The 22,796-nt window shown below is 32.0% G+C and overlaps 1 protein-coding gene across 6 annotated transcripts in view; it reads right to left on the reverse strand.

Moving 5' to 3' along the window:
- Nucleotides 1–966: 966 nt before the first annotated feature.
- Nucleotides 967–22,796, reverse strand: part of LOC119616504 — a 41,406-nt gene continuing 19,576 nt past the window's right edge. For all 6 annotated transcript variants that reach the window (XM_037972913.1, XM_037972905.1, XM_037972896.1 and 3 more), the window contains exons 3-5: nt 2,262–2,410; nt 1,972–2,052; nt 967–1,909 (exon numbers count right to left, since the gene is read on the reverse strand). In XM_037972913.1, the coding sequence (XP_037828841.1) occupies nt 1,787–1,909; nt 1,972–2,052; nt 2,262–2,410 (353 nt within the window). In that variant the 3' untranslated portion in view covers nt 967–1,786. The remainder of the gene's footprint in view (nt 1,910–1,971; nt 2,053–2,261; nt 2,411–22,796) is intronic.

The following is a 22,796-nucleotide window of genomic DNA, read 5'->3' on the forward strand; positions in this document are numbered from 1 at the left end:
ACACAGTCATAGGACGTGCCTGATCGCATACCAGACACAGAATATGTCGGAAACTTTGAAACGTTGAAATGTCTTGGTCAAGCATCCGTTCAAAATTAGCGATTTTATTGACAAACAAAAATTTAAATATTAAAGGTAAAGAGTCCAATTTATCCATTTTTATATACGCCATTGTTTATTTACTACAAATAAATCGCGTTGATAGAAACAAACATTTTAATTTCAATAGTTTTTTGCTTATCTTGTGAAATTTTAAAAATGTTAAATAGGGGCGTTTGGGTTTTAGGTGACGATATATACTTCTGTAAAGATTCTCTATTAAGCGAAATAAATTTTGAGGATATGGTCACAAAATATACACTGAAAATAATCCATGCTTAACTTTAGGGAATAAAATTTCTTAACAACTTTTTCCTATTTCTTATTTTTATGTTGCAGCGTTGCCATATATTCATAATATTTTGCTAAAAATCATGCAAAATTGCAAAAACAGGGTTGTTATAATGCGCATTTTTTGAATGAAATAAATATAAATTAAAATGAGAAAACATATTATATTTGTTCCCGTATTTTGTTTTGAATAATTTTTTAATCATTTCTATTTATTTCTTAAAAAATAATTATAATTTAAAAAATAACATCATTTTGCATTGATTTTTTGTGGTCTATCGACAGTAGCTTAATTTTAATTCGTCGCTCGCTCTTTTTGTGTGGTTTGTCGACAGCGGTTCCAATTGTATTTAAGCTGTTAAGCGGGGATTATTTTCAGTGTAGAGTGTCCGGCAACCGATATCATTTTTCTTTATTTATAAAAAAACTGTTAATTTTGAAAGATTATTAGGTTTAACATGTATATTATTAGTGTGGCAGTTGATTCTAACAAAATGGTGGTATTTTCTTAAAATTTTATATCTTTTTACTTTACAACAAACTGTGAGTAACCTGTAATTTAAAATGAATAGTATATTTTTTTTTTTTGTAATATTTAATGTACATGTTTGTATGTATGCGTGTGTGTAGTACTTTATAAGTATGTTGTACAATAGTTGATTTCCTTGTTTATTATTTTATTTATATTTTGGATTAAAGTCTATTTTATAGAGAATTATTTTTGAAATTGTTGTTAGATTATTTTTGTTTTTTAATATTAAATGTTAAAAATGTTTTTTATAACTGTTTGTTTTTTTTCATATTTCGTTTCATATTTAGTCTACTATTAAAATTATTATCATTATCATCATAAATTGGTTACATTTGATTTATTTTTTTTATATTTGAAATTTTTTTTATTAAAAAAAGATTTATTTTTTTAATCATATTACATATTTGGTTGCAGTTGTTTTTTTGTATTTATTTTAGGGATTTTTTTATATTTGGGAAATTATTAAATATTTGAAATTTTAAAATGTTTTTTTTTTTATTAAATTTTAGTTTGTTATTTATATAAAAAAGTGTGCTAATTAAAAGTTAACTAATGCTAAGAATTGTTAATTTTCTTTTTTGGTTTTTATTAAATATTTAATTATTTCATATTTATAACAATTCGTTTTGGGAGTGTTTTCAGTTTTATATTTTAGGTTTTAGGGATTTTAATATTTGGTATTAGTTAATTGTTTTTTTAATTTTTTACATTAAAGGTCCAGTTCTTTAGTGTCTTGAAATGACTAAAATTTATTTATTGTTGAGTTTTCTTTTTTTAATTAAAACTAAAAAACTGGTCCTAAATTATTTTAAATTGAATTTATCTAATTAAACACCTGGTTACTTATTTAATATTTGGCTCAAGTTATAAATTGAGATACGTGTTGCCCAAGAATGTTAACATAATGGTGGAAACCGCCAGTGGACTTAGAGTAGGGGAGGCCGTACTATTGCCAGCTAAAATTTCAGCCCTTTTGCGCATACGTTCCTGTTTAAAAATAACAAATAATATGAATAAAAATAAAACAAACTATAAATAAATAAACACACCCGATATTTATCATCTTCACCCGGTGGATCTAAACATTCAAATTCACAACATCTCTCTCCAACACGAAAGTTTTTACAAAACTTTACATTTCATTGGTCATGAAATTGAAAAAAAAAAATTAAAATAAATTTGAAGGAAAAACATGTAAATTAAAATAATAACTGCTTAAGTGTCAATGTCAAAATCAAGACTACATCAACAAAAAAAAAAAAAACAACAACTATATTAAACTAGTATGAACTAAGTAAAAATTAGTTAGTCCTTCAGTCATACTCCAAGGAATACTTACGTAGGGGGGATCACAGTAAATTGCTTTACACCACAAAGGCTCCGAATGGTAACACACACATAGACTGCACACACCTGGCCCTGGTACATATAGCATGCCGTGATTTACCGAATTACCTTGAAAATCAATACAGTCTTCCTCCAGACACGCTATCAAATGAAACGAAAAAAAAGAGAGAAAACAAATAAAAAAATTATATTCATAAGTTCAGGGTAATTGGCGTTTTTTTAGTTTTCTGTTTTCGTTTATTTTATACTAAATATATCGTGCATACATATAGATGTTTGTAAACATATTTAAAAATAAATTTGAATTTAAACGTTTTTTATTTTTATACTATAGACCTAATTTGGTAAATTGGTAATTTTTTAGGTTTCAGTAGAAATGACCAAGAAAATTTGTTTTCGTCATTGATCCCACTCTTATTTTCCAGCGTGCTTACATGTCGGCAGTTTTGTAAGTACTTACTACGATTACTACAGCTATTAGTTTTGACAAAAAGGAGGCCCGATAGTGGCCTAGGTGTATTTCTTCGGATTTGATGTAGTATACATCCTCCTATCAACCTAACCTAACCTAAGTAGAAATCATTACCATATTTTTGCTGGGATGTTGTAACTGCATACATAAACCTATAACACTATCAGCAGCTTTAATATTTGTTTAATCAAAAACTAAAATACACAATTAAATCATTTAAATAATGTCAAACATCAATCAATTTGATTAAATATGTAAGTTCAGAAAAGTTATCGCCCTTAGTTATGTGAAAAATAAAAAATAAAACAAAAATCTAGAAAATATTAAGAACATTTTATGCTAATAACGTTTTCCTTTTTAAAGTTCACTTTGGAAATCTGTTAAATAATAAGTTTTTTTCTTATTTATAAAGCATTACGTATAAATTGCTAATTAAAAATTTTTTTTTTCTTTTTTATTATTATTTGTAATCTCAAATTAATTGAATTTGTTTGAAATAGTTTTTCCAATAAAAAGGAAAATGCAATAAATAGAACATTTACATAAACTAATAGATTTACATTGTACATATTTTATAATTAATGAGTTTTACTATTTGTGTGAAAGAAAATATGTGACGATCCACTGATTACTTTTTGTACCATTCGTTATATGAACATATGTATCTGTGTTCAAAGAAATATGTAATAATATACATAACTCGAAAATCATAGTTTCAATATTAATTAGAAGTGCAAATTTCACGTAAATAAATCATTAATAAATTATATAAGAACATGTAATAATTTGATATTCGGCTATGTCGAACATAGAGGATAAGATCAACAAGGCACATCGGTGCTGGGCGATATGTAGGAGAATTATAGGCATGACATGGGGTCTTAGTCCTACTATGACAAATTGGCTTTATAAAAGTGTAATTAGACCAATTTTAGCTAATGCTTTAATAATCTGGTGGACTGCTTTGGAGAAAACGTGTAATATCAAACTACTACAGGGTACTACTTCATGTGTACTAGGTACTTCAACCAAAGTTCTGGAAACGTTGCTAGATATTCCACCCATTGAAATATATTTAAAATATGAGGCGGCGCTTACAGCCGAACGTCTCTTTACTTTAGGCTCACTGGCCAAAAGCGGTTATAGGACACGTCATCAATGTATACTGGACACATTGGAAGGTTATACACAATCATCGGATGTGCCTGATCGCATACTAGACACAGAATGTATCGGAAACTTTGAAACTCTGATCCCAGATAGAATGTCTTGGTCCAAAGGTAAGGGTACCAGAACACTCGGGAGTAGTCGGCAACGAAAGGGCGAATGTAATAGCTTTAAAGGGAAGGGATGCGAAATGATCGGCGGCGGCGGCGCAACCATTTTTGGGTCGGCGGCGGCTTAATTTGTCGGCTCAATTTAACTTTTTCTTTAGAAATTGACCTTATAAGGTTTATTATATTGAAAAATCTTTGTATAATAGTCTGTTACATAGAAACCTGTCTCTATATAAGTTTTTTCTGCAGAAAATGGACATTTATAGAAGTTTTCACTATTTTAATATTAGCACAATATTGTGTGGCAACTCTTTTCAATTTGCCATAAGAATTTAAAATAGTGGCAACTCCGTTCAATTTGGTGAAATTATGTTCTGAAATACATGTGTGATTCTAATCTTTATCAGCGGCTACGTTTAAGCCGGCTTAGCTTTTGAGCCGAAAGACGTCGACGCGGCTTGCAAAATATTACCGGCGGCCAGCCGCCGCCGATTTGAGCCGTCACGGCTTGTATCTCTGAAGGGAGCTCGAGGTAGTTAACCTGACGAATGCAAAACCATTCGATGCACCAAAAGTTGAATTAAAAATATGGGTGAGATAATCCGATAAGGCCTCTTGGAGTAATGAAACGGTGGGTAGAACCACAAAGATCCTATGGGGTGACCCTGATGAGAACAAGACGAGAAATCTCCTCAAAATGAGCAAGTCTGAAGTTAGTATGATGGTACGTATTCTGAGTGGACACACAGGATTACGAGCACATCTATAATAAATTGGCAGTGCGGATTCAGACAAATGTAGAGCATGTAGAGAGGACAGTGAAACTCTGGAGCACTTTCTTTTCCACTGTCAAGCATTCGTCGAAGATAGATCCAAATATCTTGGAAGTGATGTTATTCCGGAAATAACTTTCCTGACTAACACTGATTGGAAAATTATTAGGAATTTTAAGCATGTTATAGGTGCCTAAGTAATTTTCTGAAGTGGACCTTATAATCAGTCCACATTGGATCCAGTACTCGATCCAATATGGTCCTACTAAATTTGACAGATAGATTTAAGTTCTTTTAAAACTTGTTTATCTTTAATTTTAAGCAAGTTATAATCTTTAAAGTAATTTTCTGAAAGGGTGCTTATAAGGGATAGGGTCAATGGGATCGATTCCTATAAAATTAAGTTTGTATTAAACTTGTTTATGTCGTATTTCATAGTTATTCATTTTTAAGAGGGAACTTTAGGGTAGGGTTAATTATGGACTAACTCCTTATAAAATTAAGTAAAAGATTCTATTGTCTATGAAACTTGTTCATGTCGAATTACATTGCTATACTTGTACTTTTAGACAAGTTATGAACTTTGAAGTAATTTTCTGTAAGGGCATTTTTATGGGTGGTAAGGTCAATTATGAAGCGCTTCCTTTAAGCAGATTTATGTTCTTATAAAACTTGTGCATGTCAAACTTCATTGGTATTGCGGCATTTTTAAGCGAGTTATGAGCATTGAAGTTATTTTCTGAAGGGGATCTTATATATGGAGTGGGGAAATTTTCATTTAACCATTATTTCTTAAGCCCAAGATAGCTTAATGAAAGTAGGCACATGGTTTTGTCTGATAAAGGTTACCACCATTCATCCCATGTATGATATTGGAAGCCAAAGGTTACAAATAAAAAATTTCAAATCTTTTTTATATGAATCAGGAAAATCATTCAAACCAACTAAGTGCGTTTGTTGAAAAGGAGTTTTTACTTGTTAGTGGACATATTAGGTTAGGTTGATAGGAGGACAGAAAAAATACACCTAATCCACTATCTGAAATGTTGTGCTCGATATTGACGAACAAACATTTTCATGTAAATATGTGGTATTCACTGAATGTACTATCGCCCGATATTAAGAAACTTAGATTCCAGGATGTAATTCCCAAGAATTTTCCAATCAGTGTTCTTGAGGTATGTTATATCCGGAATAATATCACTTTCAAGATATTTGGTTCTAATATCGACGAAAGCCTGACAGTGGCAAATTGCTCCAGAGTTTCACTACCTCTCTCTCTACCTGCTCTACATAAGTCTTAATCCGCACGTCCAATTTTGTAAAGCTGTACCCGTAATCTTGCGTGTCCACTCAGAATACGTATCATCATACTTGCTCATTTTGAAGAGGCTTTTATTCCTACTCTCGTTAGGGTTACCCCATAGAATTTTTGTGGTTTTACCTTCCAAGATGTCTTATGGGATTCTCTTACCCATATTTTTAATTCAGTTCTCGTTGCAATCCCATACGGTCTTAGGTTTAACATTATCACATGATATCGCCCTAATTGTCTTCTGGCTGTCGGTAAATATGTTAACCCCTGTTGGCGCTATATTTAATCTAATCCAATTTACGGACTACGTTATTGCTCGGACATCTGCCTGAAAGCCAGTATTGTGATAAACTGTAGTATATACTTATTTCTGTTTCTGGGTCTTCAATATAGGACCCAAGGCTAGTGGATAAACCTAATGGTTGTAATGGAAGATTGGACCCGGATAACCTTTGGTTTCAGTAGCATTGCGCACCATATAACACATATATATCGTTCTTTTGCTCACTAAGTTGATATCAGTTACGTAAAGTTTGAATGTTTCTTTCTAGACTGTATGCACGCGATCAAATATTAGAGGAAGTTAGTGAGATAGTTTGAAAGGATGTATCTTAGATCGGAAGAATTATAAACGGTCTTTTGCGCTTTCTTTACAAGAGTCTTTGATGTAAATCGAAATCACGACCTCCGTTCTGTCAGACTAGAACACCTCCAACTAACCTACCGAAGCACACTATAGATTCGTTAGCACGATCAATGATTACAATATGATTATTGGAAGTTATTCTTAGTAAATTTCCAAGAGGGATATTGGGGTATTTCGAAACTAAAAATCCTATGATAAATATGTTAAAGTGTTAATTAATTACATTTGATATTTGATTCAATAATTTAATATTGAATACTTGCTAACTATAACAATATATGGCAGATCCAGACTTTGGAAGTGAAGTTGTTCTAAAAAACTAAGCATTTAAATAAATTTATGTATATGTAATAAAATTTAAAGATTGTAACCAGTATTCAGTTGTAATATTGAGTTTTTCTACTGAATATGTAATAAGTAGTATGCAATTGATTCTCTTATAGAATGTTTCTCTTAATTTAGTTTTCTCTTTATTAAAATTTAAGCAAAGAAAATGGAACAAAATAAAAAAAGAAAAATAAGGATACGATTTGTTGGCTTTTACAACTAAAGACGTCACGTGAAATTAGTTTGAAACGAACATTAGAAAAACGTGTTGCGGCACATTTTTTCGATTCGACGAGGTATGACAGACAGCAACAGCAGCAATTACAACAATAATATTTATAAGCAGCAACAACTACTATATACTTAAAATCATGAGTAGGACAATAATCACACACAAATACTCAAACACTCAAACCTTTACACAGATGTTTATAGCAGAACAACAACAGCAAAATCAAGGAATAAAACTGAGAAGAATGAGCTTGAGGTTGCAACATGCTAAGACTGGGCTAGGAAAAACTAACAGTGGCAGGGCAAGGCAGGACATTATTATAATATGTGCGGTGAAGGTGAAGCTTTACGTACGTATGAGAGTGGAACCTAGGAAATCAACACAAATTACTACCAGACGGCGTCGTTGCAGGAGTAAGGAGTCATCACAAACAAAGTGTAAAGAAAACATATCCGTAGAAATGTTTTCATTTATTTTTTTCCAGTTTTGTTCTTAGAGTTGATGTATTTTATTTTTGTTACTGTTGGTTTTGGAATCATTATGAGTACTCTATAGTAGGCAGTGTGTTTTAAATAGGATAATGATTTAATTTATCTTTCGTGTTGATTGTATTTTCGTTAAGATGCAATTATATAGTTTCTATTTTAGAGGGTATATGGAGTAGAAATTAACGATCCAGTGATTTCCAAAGAACGTCGTTTTAAGTGATGCAGGTATCTGAGAGTAAAACTGAAATAATCAACCAGTATTACACCATCACCTGAGCTGCAAGTCAAATTGGGGGTACAGTTAAAACAGGATATATTTAGAGGATCCTAGTTGACGACCTCGCTGTGAGCTGCTATTTCCCAGTAAAATATTTTCACATTTTGGTAATGAGTATTGCAGGTAATGTAGTTATTTCACACATTACTTGGTAATGAGTGGTATTTTTTAATAAAATAATTTCATTTTTTTGTATAGGCCAGATGTATAGAGCGTATGTCTAATAAGTTAATTAATGGTTTTAAACCTAGTTGATATTAGAAGATTTTTGAATAAATATTGATTTTTACCTTTGTGTAAAAGCTATTCCAAATAGCACCACAAAACAACTTGTTAATGGAGCATTTGGGTAATAGAATAGACTAATAAACACAGAAAATAACTGTAAAGCCGGTTTTAAATCCGGAAAAGTCTGGTAAGCACATTTGTAACCAGTTATTTTTTGGTCATCGTCAAACAAAAATAAGTAGTTATTCACCCAAAAAGAAAGTACTTACACTTTGCTCCAATATTACTTGCCTACTTACCGGGTAAGTAAAGATTTTGCTGGGTTGGTTTAAGGGTGCCGTTATTATTGGATCAAATACCTTTCTGTACGAGGGTCCTTCCTACAAAACTGTCAGAATTGGGGACTTGAAACACAATAAAAGACGACTAAAAGAAAAATCAGAATCTCTCGACTCATACATTCCTCTCAAAGTGTGTTAAGGGCCTATCACATCTTAAAAAGCTGGAGCAGAAATCCAAACGCACTTCGGGGGATGTATGTAAATGTATTAGCATCACAAGTAGTAGCAAGAAATGAATAGTTGCGTTTCATAGAAAAAAAGTTCCACCAATGATGGTGAACTAAGAAACTGTATTTAAGTAGGCAAAATTACCAGCGAATCATCTCATAATATTTCAACCGATCTATAAATTTTTATACTATTTTTTTTTACTTGGTAAGAAGAAAACATAATAAAAGGTAAGAAGAAAACACATAAAAGAAACTCTATTTCCTTTACCCGAACAAACAAGGCATTTGAATATTCTGCTAGATTAAAAAATAGTTAAACCCATTGTACAGAGTCCAATGAAGAGTGCATTCGTATAGTCGTTGTGGCAGAAACATTTTATTTTTCTTATTTGTTTCATATCATGTAGTATATGAAATATTTGTGTTGAACAAAGCGGATGGAGGCATCATCTAAATATTTGGTGGTTGTGGAATGTAATGAAATAAAAAATACTGCAGCTGTTTTTATATTTTTCGTTCTATATTCTTTTTTTGTATTTATTTCTCTGTTTTGTTTCGTATTTTTTCTGTTTCATTTTCTATAAAAAAAAACTAGAAAATGTTTTTTACTGATTTAAAATATAAGATGAGGAGTGAGCGGCCAAAGGCATGACATCGTACTAAAATAGAATTTTTGTTTATTTTTCTTAATTTGGAACACTGAGCCTTAAATAACCGTTTAGAGGAAAAAAGGGTTAAATTTTGCAATTGTATGCATTCTGGTCTTTCACGTTTCCCACCAGCAACTACTAGCAAATACATACATATGCATGTATGTATGTCGTATGTATTAATTTAGTATCTGATACTAGTTGTTGCTATCATCATCCTAGTCGTCATGGACACCGTCATATTTATATTTGTTTCCTATAAAATACAATGTAGTACAAAACTTTATGTAGTAAATAGAAAAATTTTGATGTAACTATATCAAATCCGAAGAAATACACATGGCCACTAACGGGCCTTTTCATGGATAATGTTCAGAAACTCAGTTTTCTGGACATAATTCCTAATAATTTTTCAATCAGTGTTCGTAAGGTTTGTTATATCCGGAATAATAAAACTCCCAAGATATTTGGATCTAATTTCGTTAAAAGCCTGACAATGGCAAATAAAGTGCTCCAGAGTTTCACTGTCCTTTCTACATGCTGTGCCCATAATCCTGTGTATTGAGAATACATACTATTGTACTTACCTCAAACTTGCTCATTTTGAGGAAGTCTCATCCTGTTCTTGTTAGGGTCACCCCATAGAATCATTGTGGTTCTATCCACCGTTTCAATATTCCAAGAATGGGTTTCTCTCACCCATATTCACAAATCTGCTCTCGTTGCGTCAAATGGTTTTGAGTTCGTCAGGTTAACTACCTCGAGCTCCCTTTCCTTTAAAGTTATTATATTCGCTCTTTCGTTGCCGACTACTGTAAACCTTACCTATGAGAGTGTATTCGGTTAGAGCTTTCTTACAATCCAATACGGCTTGATTTTATTATCTGATATCGCCCTAATTGCCTTCTTGCTGCCGGTTAATATGTAAGAGCAGCCTTATATCTTATATATATATATTTTTCAATAGGTGGAATATCTACAACGTTTCCTGAGCCTTGGTTGACGTAGTATTTGTTTATCCTTTCCTCTATGTGGTGTCTCCATTTTAATTTCCGGTCAAGGATTACTCCTTGCCTAGGAAACAGGTTCAGGTTCATAGAAATTGTTGTCTTTCTTGTGAAAAGACAGATTTTCACTTTCGCCGAGTTAACATTGAAATAAGAAGTGTGTATGAGGCCTCTCGGTTTAGCCCAGCTCAAGGCCGTATTCAGTATTCAAGTAATTTGGATCCTTTCCTCTTAGATGTATTAAGACATCGTCTGCATGAAAGACAGTTCTAAGTCCTTTCTCGGTTAGAGTCCTTAGGAGGCTATTAATCGTGGTTACCCAGTGAAAAGGTGATAAAATGTCACCTAGTTATATCATACATCTCGCAGCTTATCCATTCCTTAGCATGTAGTTTATCCAGATACGGAGCACCTGGTCAACATAAAACTGTTCTAAGGATCGGATAAGAGTATCAGTGTGCACGTTATTGAAGGCGTCTTCAATGTTAATGCATACCGCCATTGTATACAGTTTGCTATCGAAGAGTTCACCTAAATATATTGGACAACTTCGTTTAACGCGGTTTCCACCGATCGCCCCTTTACATGTGTACTAATTACCTTGACATATTTTGTTTTCAATTTGTATACCCTTCACCTTCGTGAGAAGGGTATATATAAGTTTGTCATTCCGTTTCTAATTTCTATAATATAATTTTCCGACCCTATAAAGTATATATATTCTGGATCCTTATAGATAGCGGAGTCGATTTATTTCCGTCTGTCTGTCTGTCTGTGTGTTTGAAGTCGAAGTGCTTTACGTGCGTACCTGGCGTGTAGCCCTATCTCACGGTGGTACTTTTTCAACCACTGGGTGAGTATCAAGTAAACAACTCACCACTGCCCCTTTGTGTTTGTTACACGCAGGTCGCAATTTTTGTACATGGATATGCCGGTCCATGTACAAGCACTTTGCTCAAGTACTCGAGCTATCTAATCTCTTGCCAAAGTAGTCACGTTGGGGAAAGACAGGTGTCATGAGCAAGCTCAATCTACCCCGACATAATGTCGCCCAACCTCACTACTATGGCTCTACAAAAGGTACTTTTTGAATTTTCTATAATATTGAACCTAGAAACATGAAATTAAGTACGTAGAGCCCGGATTAGGCCAGAACACATAACAGGGGACTTTTTGGTACTTTTTCGTTATACAAGAGGTACTTTTTGAATTTTCTATTATATTGAACCTAGAAACATTAAATTAAGCCCGGATTAGGCCAGAACACATAAAATGGGACTTTTTGGTACTTTTTCGTTCTACAAAAGGTACATTTTGAATTGTCTATAATATTGAACCTAGAAATTTGAAATTTAGCATGTAGGACCTTGACTAGGTAAGAATTTATAAAAAGGTACTTTTTCTTTGGTGCTTTTTTGTTCTACAAAAGGTACTTTTTAAGCCCGGATTAGGCCAGAACACATAAAATGGGACTTTTTGGTACTTTTTCGTTCTACAAAAGGTACATTTTGAATTGTCTATAATATTGAACCTAGAAATTTGAAATTTAGCATGTAGGACCTTGACTAGGTAAGAACTTATAAAAAGGTACTTTTTCTTTGGTGCTTTTTATACCCACCATCAAAAAAGATGGGGGGTATATTGATTTTGTCATTCCGTTTGTAACACATCGAAATATTTGTCATAGACCCACAAAAGTATATATATTCTGGGTCCTCATTAAATTCTAAGACGATCTAGCCATGTCTGTCCGTCTGTCCGTCTGTCCGTCCGTCCGTCTGTCTGTCTGTCTGTTGAAAGCACGATAGAGTCCGAATGGAAAGAGCTAGAGGGTTGAAATTTCACATAAATATTTCTTATAGGTAAGGTTTGTTTGGTATTGAAAATGGGCAATATCGGTCCACGTTTTCGGATAGCCCCCATACAAGTGGCCCTCGAAAAGCAGCTTTAACAGCCATAACTTGTTTAAAAATACGAATATAGCGATGAAATTCGACATAAGTAAGTTTCTTGTGATCCAAAATCACTGTGCAAAATTTTATGAGGATCGGTCCATAATTGACCCTACCCCCCATATAAGGTCCCCTTCAGAAAATGACTTTAACGCTCATTACTGGCTTAAAAATTCTAGTATATAGATGAAATTCGTCATAAGTAAGTTTCATACGAGTCAAAATCTATCTAAAAAATTTTATGTTGATCGGTCCATGATTGACCCTACCCCCCATATAAGGTCCCCTTCAGAAAATTCCTTTAACGCTTATAACTGGCCTAATAATACGAATATATAGATGAAATTCGACATAAGTAAGTTTCATTCGAGTCAAACGAGGTTTGATGGTGGGTATATAAGATTCGGCATAGCCGAATATAACACTCTTACTTGTTTGTTCTACAAAAGGTACTTTTTGAATTTTCTGTAATATTGAACCTAGAAACATTATGTAGAGCCTGGATTAAGTGGGAACCCATAAAAGGGAAGTTTTTGGCACTTTTTCGTTCTTCAAAAGGTACTTTTTGAAATTTTTATAATATTGAACCTAGAAATATGAAATTAAGCATGTAGAGCCCGGATTAAGTTAGAACGTATAAAATCGGATACAATTGGTATTTTTTGATTTTTTGTAATAAAATTCGTACTGACTGTTTTTTAATACATCATGGTGAAGGGTATAACGGATTCGGCACAGCCTAATATAGAACTCTTACTTGTTTTTTGTGAAAACTAATAGTAGACACACACGACATATCCGTGTAGGATTTGTTTCTTAAAAGCAAAACTACTTACTTAACTCATTATTCGCAGGAGTTCGAAGGAAGCACTTACCTAACTCCCTATTTGTAAGCGAGCCTAGTAAGTACTTACCTCCAATATCCAATATCACCGTGTATAAATAATAACTTAAAATGCTATTGTGTAAGTAAATTTTAGTTAGGTGTTAATTAAAGTTTTTGCTAGGATCATAATTGTGTCTCACTGTATATATCATAATCCATATTTTAAACAACACGTGAGAACTTATTTTTTATCGTTAGCTGAAACATATAGGAGTTTTATGTAATTATTTTAGAAAATTAATAAGTAACTGAATAAATAGTCCTTTAAATAGTCCTTTGCGAAATTTTCAAATATTACTTAGGTCTTATTTAATTTTAATTGACGATATATTCCAATACCGTTATATTCTACTAACATATACACATAGATATATTCTTACAACTCTTTGTATAAACTGTCTTTGGAAGTCAGTCATTTGTTAAATAATTAATAACAAACTGAGCCATATGTTTTTATGTGAATGTTTCTTTTAGTATAATAATCAAGTGGTGTATAATACTATTTTAAAAGTGTACCAAAAAGCTTTTAAAATGGTACCTTTTGCTATTTAGGTGATATTTTTTCTGAACTTATAGTAGCCACTGCACATTGGGGTCTCCTTTAAGTAAACTTGGCATAAAGTAAATATTTAGAAATAATTTTTTTGATAAAAAATTAAATATGCCTGGAAAGATAAGACTTTTTTCTGTATAACCCCATCATTAGTTTTCCCATTTTTATTGTATAGGCCTTTAGATGATGCAGCAAAGTTTATGTTTTTATGTATATTTTTCTACAAGTTTTTTTTATTATTTAATACCATAACTTTTTTTGTACGAATCTACCATTTAATACAAGTTTCTAAAAATTTCCTTTTTTTGTAACAAATATACTATTGTTATGTATGAAAAGGTGTTATTTTAAATCGTCTTTACAGACAAAGATTTAATTATTAACGACTTTTTAAAATACAATTTTTTATAGATATTTATGTTTTTTTGAAATTTTTAAAAGTGCAACTTTTTCTTTTTTACTTCGTATCTAGAGGACTTCCTCTATCCATCGATACCCATAATTTATACCAAAACATTATAGCTTAGTTAATGCCAAGTTTTGTTCAGGGAGACCCCACTGTGCAATGTTAGTGTACAATGTTTTCAGAATCACTTACTTAGGCAAAAATCAATCCAGTCTGGAGGCAACGACAATTATACACGACCTTAACATTTATATCAATTGTATATCTGCTAAATCGCATAATAGACTAAAAGAGTCAGGAGCACGATTGAAGTCGTCTAATGGTGCTAAGACGACTTTTTTTAGAATAACCCCAGCTAGCATTTTCTGAAATTTTTTATCACATACGAGTGACTTTTGTATTTATTTCTTTCTATCATTTATGAGCCCCACTTCTGATCAGTTCTGACTCAGTTTAGGCCACACAACTCTTCTGAAAGAATCTTTTATGAGCCCTTTTTCTAATCAGATTCGACTTATTTTAGATTAGAGTTACGAATAATTTTTGAGTAATTGTTGTTATTCCGTTACAAACAAAAACAACAAACTATATCAAATAATCAGTTTTTAGTCACTTATCGTCATCATTTTCGAATCGTTTTTTTAACGCGCAACTTATTAGGTGATCAAAGGAGTCAAAAATGACTCAGTTTACTGATTAATCATCCAACAATCTTCCAAATGATAGATTTATTTTTACACTTGTTTAAAAACAGAAATAAGATTTTGTTTTAATTAAATTATTCCCGAATTAAACAAAGCGGATTTAAAATACACCTGCCCCTCATGATAATAACTATACTAATTCTAAAAGTTTCCTCCAATATTTCTGATAAATTTTAGATTCTTGTGAGATACAACTTAAACAAATTTTAAACATCATTGAGACAATCTAGATCATTAAAGTGACTTGTAGCTTGTCGGAGCTCTTGTAGGGCGCGTCAGCAGTTCTTATTCTTTTGAACAACTCATATATTGAAGTAAAAATAGGTTGGACTTTTCGAGAAGATTGTAAAGGAAGTTGGAAATATAAGTATATGGTACATGTTTTTACTTAAATTGTCCCCATTTGTAGTTACTTTATTATCCCTGTAAATTTCTATTTTTATATTGCAGGAAATGTGTTACTTGTCTATCTTTTGCTATTTTCATTTGTTCTTCATGTACATTTTCATGTCACTTTCAGACGTAGTACAACTTTAAGATTTTAAAACATAGTAGGTACGACAATTCGAATACTATGGTATACATATTAGAGTGGTTCAGCGGTATATGGTATAAATTAAGAATATATTTTTAACAATTATGTTTCTACTTTCGCGCATTTATTACTTTTTATGTCCAGTTTCGGAACACATTTATATTGGCGCTTGGCAAATTAATGGAGCGAAGTCAAAAGGCTAGATACAAAATTTGATTGAAGTACATATTTTCAAAAGTGCGATTGCAAGATTCAAATGGACGGACATAGGTAAATGGACTTCGAAACAGATTCTGAGTCGATTGGTATAATTAAATGTGGATTAATCAATATTTTGTGCTTTTACAAACATCAATACATATCAACTCAATGGTGTAGGGTATAAGAACAAAGTAGATCGTATAAGTACATCGTATCTGATGTGGCAACTCTTTTCAATTTGTTTGAAAAAAATGGGAACTCAGTTTAAATTTTTTTAAGAAAAACATACGTTTTTGAGTCGGCGCGGCTTGTCAAAACTTGGTGGCGACCAGCCGCCGCCGATTTGAGCCGAGACGGCTTGTATCTCTGGTACATACCCATCAAAAACAGGGTAATCACTTGTAATTACTCAACAACTTACTTTTCAATAACTACTACTTACATACCGTCTGCATTACTTAAAAGGAGTAAGTAGCAGTAATTACTTACGAATAATATGTGATGTAAGTACTTACTTTTTAGCCTTGACATATTGTTTTCGTACTTTGTTTTTAACATAAACGAAAACAAATTATTTTTGTTGTAAAAAATAATAGTAGACGCAGTGGACGTATCCTCGTATGTACAAAACTACTTACTTAACTTTCTATTTGTAAGCGAGCGTGGTAAGTACGTGCCTCCAAAGTCATCACTGTGTTAAAATAATGACTTAAAATGCTGTTGCAAGTCAATTTTAGTAAATTTTACTTTTCAATGTAAATTTTTGCTGGGTATATGACATTATGATAGAATGAAGACTATTACATGGTTATATTTGTAAAAAGTGCATTTGAACCATTCTAATGCCCGTAGAAGTGTGAGAGCGCGTGTGTTCGTAAAAATGTTTTTGTGAAAATTATAAAAAATTCAGTTCTCTTTGAAATAAGAAATATACCGTTAACAGTCATACACTCAGAGGGTTAAAGGAAAAGAAAAAAATATGTTTTTGCAATTGTTGCAGGATTAAAAATATACATACATACAAACAAACATATAAAAATGAAAAATGCTGAAACTTACTAACACAGATTATAAACAATGCTTTCTTTAAAAAGGGGAAAATAAATATTGTAGTTAAGCATTAAATAATAATGCTTTCAAAATTACCACATCCTCGCTACAACATAGCACAAGGACTAGTATTTTCTACTTCCAGAAGAACTTTTTTATAATGCTTGTAGCTATAAAGAAAGAATTCCCAAACTGGGAATATTACGAGGAACTAATTAGAAATAAAGAAATGTTTTTTGTTTTTCAAAAGATGTACTCCTACTACCTTATTCATAAGAATTTATCAAAGGTTTATAGAACAAAATTTGTATGAAAATTTGATAAATTGTTATGAATAAGAACTCTAATGTTTAAGTATGGAAGCAAAATATAAAAAAATGTTTTAAACAATATGTAGGCCAGTTTATATCGATTGTATTCCAGACGTTTTTCACTCCCGGCAACTGATATTAAAAATTATACATTCCAGGGAAATTTATAAAGTTTTTCAATACATAATAACCTGCGACATTTTTAAGGAAATATTGTATTTTTCTTAGGTTATGTTGATAGCAGGATATAGCAGGAATATCGGGCCTATTGTGCGCTGCTTTTCAAGAAAATATTTTGTTGGTAAAAACAAAAACCTTATATAGTTTTCACTGAATATATTGTCGTCCGATGTTCAGAATCTCGATTTCCTGGACCTAATTCCTAAGAATTTTCCAATCAAAGTTCGTGAGGGTCATTGGTCAGCGAAAGCCTGACAATGATAATGAAAGTGCTCCAAAATTTCACTGTTCTCTCTATATGATCTCTATTCGTCTGAATACGTATGTATAGCCATTCCCGTAATCCTGTGTATTCACTCAGAAAACGTCCCATCATACTAACCTCAGATTTGCTCATTTTGAGAAGGCATCTCGTCCTGCTCGTTAGGGTCATCCCATTGGATCTTTGTGGTTCTACCCATTGTTGCATTATTCCAAGAGGCAGTATGGTTTTATCTCATCCATATTTTTAATTCTGCCCTCGTTGCTCTCTATGACAATTATATTCTATTATCTTTAATTCCTCTCGATAAAGTTATAGTTAAATTTGGTCAAATCTTTAAGGAAATCAAGAGAAATTTAACATGTTTATTAAGATTATTGTTAATTTTTACATACATATGTATGTATTTGTGAAAATGCACACATTAATACAAATTTGTACTAATTAATATTTGTGCCTACAAAATATGTATTTCCTGTGTATGAAATAATAATGCTGAAAATAACTTTGAGAAATGAGAATATTTAATACCCACTACATTAAGGTCATGTCTGAACGTTTTCAATATGTCAATGGCATATTTATTATTTAAAATGTAAATACTATGTGACGTTAATATTTTAAAAATGTCAAATCCATATGTTTCATTCGAAAGTAGATAGTAGAGAGAGAGAGAGAAAAACCTTCAAGATAATTTTTTGAAATTTTAATCAAGTCAAGTAATTCTCGAAATATTATTCCCACGTAAGATTTGAATTTGAAGAATTTACCAAATTCGTTAAGTCTCTCTTTTTTAGTTTAAATAAGTAAGAAATTATAATCGGACGAGGCCGACCATATAATACCCTACACCTGTTTCAAAAATAAAATGTGATTAAGTTTTAATTTGAATTGTACATTGTCTCAGATATACTTAAGCCATTTAGTGTTGAATAAAATTGTGGACATTTAAGTCATATTTTGAAGGGGGCTTTGTGTAGGGGCTATGGTCAAATGAGAGCCTATAATTATAAAATTCATGAGGGTCATTAAGGCTAGTATAGAACTTAATGTTGCAGCTTTTTGTCGGGTTCAGTTGTATGGGGGCTAGGTGAAATAATGGACCGATCGATAGGCTTTGTGGGACCATAGAAGATCATGTGCCAAATTTCATTCAATTATCTTCAAAATTGCGACCTGTAGGTTGATTACAAAGTTTACAAGCCATATTCGGGGTTCAGCTGTATGGGGGCTAGGTGATCATAGAGGATTATGTACCAATTGGGACAATAGAAGATCATGTACCAAATTTCATTGAATTATCTTCAAAATTGCGACCTGTAGTTTGATTACAAGGACATAGCTGGAATACTCTAAGGTTGTTATAGGACCAATATTATTGTGCGTTATAAACATCAGCACAAACCCAATATACCCTCCTCACTAAAGTGGTGTAGGGTATAAAAAGCCCAGTCACTTTGAAAGCGATTCGCATGGATCCATTATAACAGTGATATCTGCAAACTGAATAGGAAATAGTGGCTGTGTTCCAGATGGCTCATCCAATATTGTAAGAGAAGAGTTATCAAAATATTATCAGCAATTCGAGAACAATAACTATAGTTCGGCTGTTATACAGTTGCCTTCGCAAGTACTAAAATAGCAATATCCTTCAGAGATAAAATGAGGAGGAATTTACAGCCGAACGGCTCTTAACTTTAGGCAAAAAGCGTTTATAGAACTTGTCACTAATGCATACTGGGCACTTTAGAATGCAATGCAAACATCGGAGATGCATAAACATATACCAGTTATAGCATACGCCGGGAACTTTGAAACAACGATTCGATTTGTGTGAGGAGTCCTACAAGGCCTCTTAAGCAGGACTAGAAGCGCCCTCAAAATGAACAAGTTTGAGGTTAGTATGATGATGGGTATTTTGAGTAGATACACAGTATTACGGACACAACTATACAAGTTTTCAGACAAATGTAGAACATGTGGAGAGGACTGTGAAAATCTTTAGCACTTTCTTTGTCATTGTCAGTTTTTATCAACAAACATTTTTAATGAAAAAGAGCATACAGCAGGCTCGATAGTGGCCTAAGTGTATTTCTTCGGATTTTATGTAGTATATGTAAATCAACCAACTTAATACTTTTGTAATTACCCATAAATGTTTGATATGTATGACTTTGAAAACGCCTTTTGAAGACCTTTCATATGAGCCAATATTGTAATTACATTGGATCAATTAAATTTAATACGCTTTGTAATACATATTAGTAACAACCACTCAAATTCATTCAGAGGGAAAAATCCTTTTTTTGTTCTTACAAATAGCAACACAACCATAATATAAAATCGCAAAAAAATGTACATATATATTATGATATATATCGCACCTTTATTTTTGTAAAAAACTGCCTTGTACCATAAGAGCATTTAATGCTCATTTAAATGACAAATTGTTAGTCATATAAAAAATATAAAACCCATTATTATAAAACAGTTTGAATGAATACCTTTTTAAGTATCTATCAATTACAATATAGTTTCCTATAACACTTACAGTTTGTACTTATGTGCATTCAACCACCCTCCCAACGATAAGAGCCAAACAATTACATTTATATACTTGTCAATACTCTTTCCTTCATCTGCATGTCAACATATCCTTAAAGGATCCCACACCACAGTAACATATGGATGTATGTAAATATGTATAACTATGTATAACTATTTGTATTAAATATGTATAACTATTTAGATATATTACCCAATATACAATATAATTTTTGACAAATAATAGAGTTTATATATGTTTTTAATATTAGTGTTTCAAAGTACAAAATATGTATATATGGCACAGCCGAACATGTCGATTCGTCATTTACGCTATCTACCTGTTCACGGAAAAGTTTCCAGGAGTCTTGTTTAGCTTTTCGAATGATTTTCTTTTATTCAACAAGTTTATTACGATAATCATCCCAATAGTTTAAGAAGAGTCTTCCCAAGGTTCCGGATCTCCTGGGCAGATCTTCGCTTTCACAGAGGGCAGCTGTCCTTGAACGATTCAACTAGGGCACTTGTAACGTTTCTACTTTCGCGTCTATATCCTCTTTACTTCGACATTGAAAAGTGTCCTGACCTAAACGGTTCTTCAGTAAGGTTCCGAATATTGTTCAATTAGTTTTAGACCTATTCCGAAACTTTATCGGCTTTGTATTTAGTATTTTAAATCTCTCTGAAACTCTCCAATCCTGAATTTTGTTTATAATATCTCTGAACATAAAACATATAGTAGTATAGGTACTTTTTCTCTAATTCTATTGATGAATGTAGCTTTATTACCTAAGTTCAAAGTGATCAAGTCTTTGGTATTAAGGAGTCCCCTGCGATTGGTGTTTGTACATGGTGGGAGTTGGCATCACAACCTATTATAATTTTCTTTTTTTTCATTTTTGCCTCTTCAACCAGTTTCATCATATCCGACGTTGGTGGCAATGTCGGAGAATCGATGGGTAGTTTTTGAGTTTTCTATTATATTGAACCTAGAAACATGAAATTAAACCTGTGTAGGACTTTTTGGTACTTTTTCGTTCTTCAAAAGGTACTTTTTGAATCGTATTTTTAATATTAAACCTACCGTCACAAAGTATACAGAGGTGTCACTTTTGACATTTAAAAAAGTCTAAAATCAGCATTTGTTTGATTTTGAAATTGTTTGGTGAGAAGAGGTATATAAAATACAGCTAAAAAAATTATTGAATTCGTTTTGTGCGAAAGAGAGGGAAATAGTTTTTTGCTCGTGACGCCTCTGTATACCCTGTGCTACCGTTTTCTATCTGGTATTTGTTAATTTTTTGTAATAAAATACGTATCGACTGTTTTTTTGTGGTGAAGTGTGTGGATACTATGTATAATTAATATACTTTGTAAATTATATACTTTAGATATAATTTTATTTTAAGTTTTCTTTGAGTTTTAAATTTATTAATATTTTTCTTGAGAATCAAATAAATTTTAGAATTATATTTTACTTTCAAAAAAAGAAACATTAAATTTAAATAAAACTTTATATAATATTTATAATACATTTATTAAAAAGAATATTAACTACAAAGTGTATATTAGATTCGGCCCAGCCGAATATAAAACTCTTACTTGTTCTATATATATCAGGTTAGTATGTATAAGATTGGATCAGGAGTAAGTTTGAGTCGAAAAGATTCGAAATTTTAGGATTAAGTCATTTACAAAATGTAGATTACTTAATTCCTTTCCTGATACATATACTACTGAAATGATAGTTGAACTTTAATTACACATGTGGTAGGAATTATTTATTTTGTCTGTCCATATGCCAAGTGGGTTGTTTTCATGTAGTGACTACTTTTTTTTACAAAAAAGTACTTGTACTTAAGTGTCTTCCAAAGACAATCATCAACTAACTACGAATGAGAGTGGGTGGGCTCAGGGAGTGTGTATTTTGAAACACTGCTTACAGAAACTATTCTTAACATACATACTTGCCAGTGAATGTAATATATATTTCTATGGCTACCCTGCAGATTGTGATCTGCTAGAGTTATATATGTACATAGCCCATGAAGCCAATATTATTTGCTTATTTTGTTGTGTCGCTTTCATTCAGTCTGGGGAACCCTAGATTAGGAAAGATCCTCGCCAGCTATGTATGTATGTATGTACATCCAAAGAACTGTTGTCCGATTTTTATTATACTCTTAGACTTCATAGTTTCACGATCTTTAAAGATATTTACCCCATTTGCAGAACCACAGTTTGTTTATTTAATAAATAAGAAAATCGTTACAATAAATTCCAAATGGATCGATCCAATCATAACCTAAGTCCAGAATAGTGTGTGTCCATCCGTAAAAAGTCACTAATAACCCAAACTAAAATAATACTTATGTATATACGAATTTGCAATAAGCAATCACCTAATGGAGGCGCTACAGCTCGCTGAACCAAAATTCAATATAGGATTTAAAACTCCGACCCTACTTTTTAAAACTACAGGGTACATAAATAATATCCTTGTAATGATATACATATGTATGTAAACAAATCCATGAGTGTATTAGTGGTTTTTAAAGAAATTGTCAATATATCTAATAGAATAATGTTTTAGACCTCGTAGTCGTCGTCAACCTTTCGAATTATATAGACGAAAGAAGCTACTGTTGTTTTTAATAGAATTTCAGGATAAGTGTCTTTGTCTTGCATGAATATATCTATGTATGTTTGTATGGATAGGAACATATGTATATGAAGAAGT

The sequence above is a fragment of the Lucilia sericata genome, unplaced genomic scaffold (assembly GCF_015586225.1).
Source record: "Lucilia sericata isolate MDLA Ls3-8-SP2 unplaced genomic scaffold, ASM1558622v1 Contig000003F_arrow, whole genome shotgun sequence".
NCBI classification, from domain to species: domain Eukaryota; kingdom Metazoa; phylum Arthropoda; class Insecta; order Diptera; family Calliphoridae; genus Lucilia; species Lucilia sericata.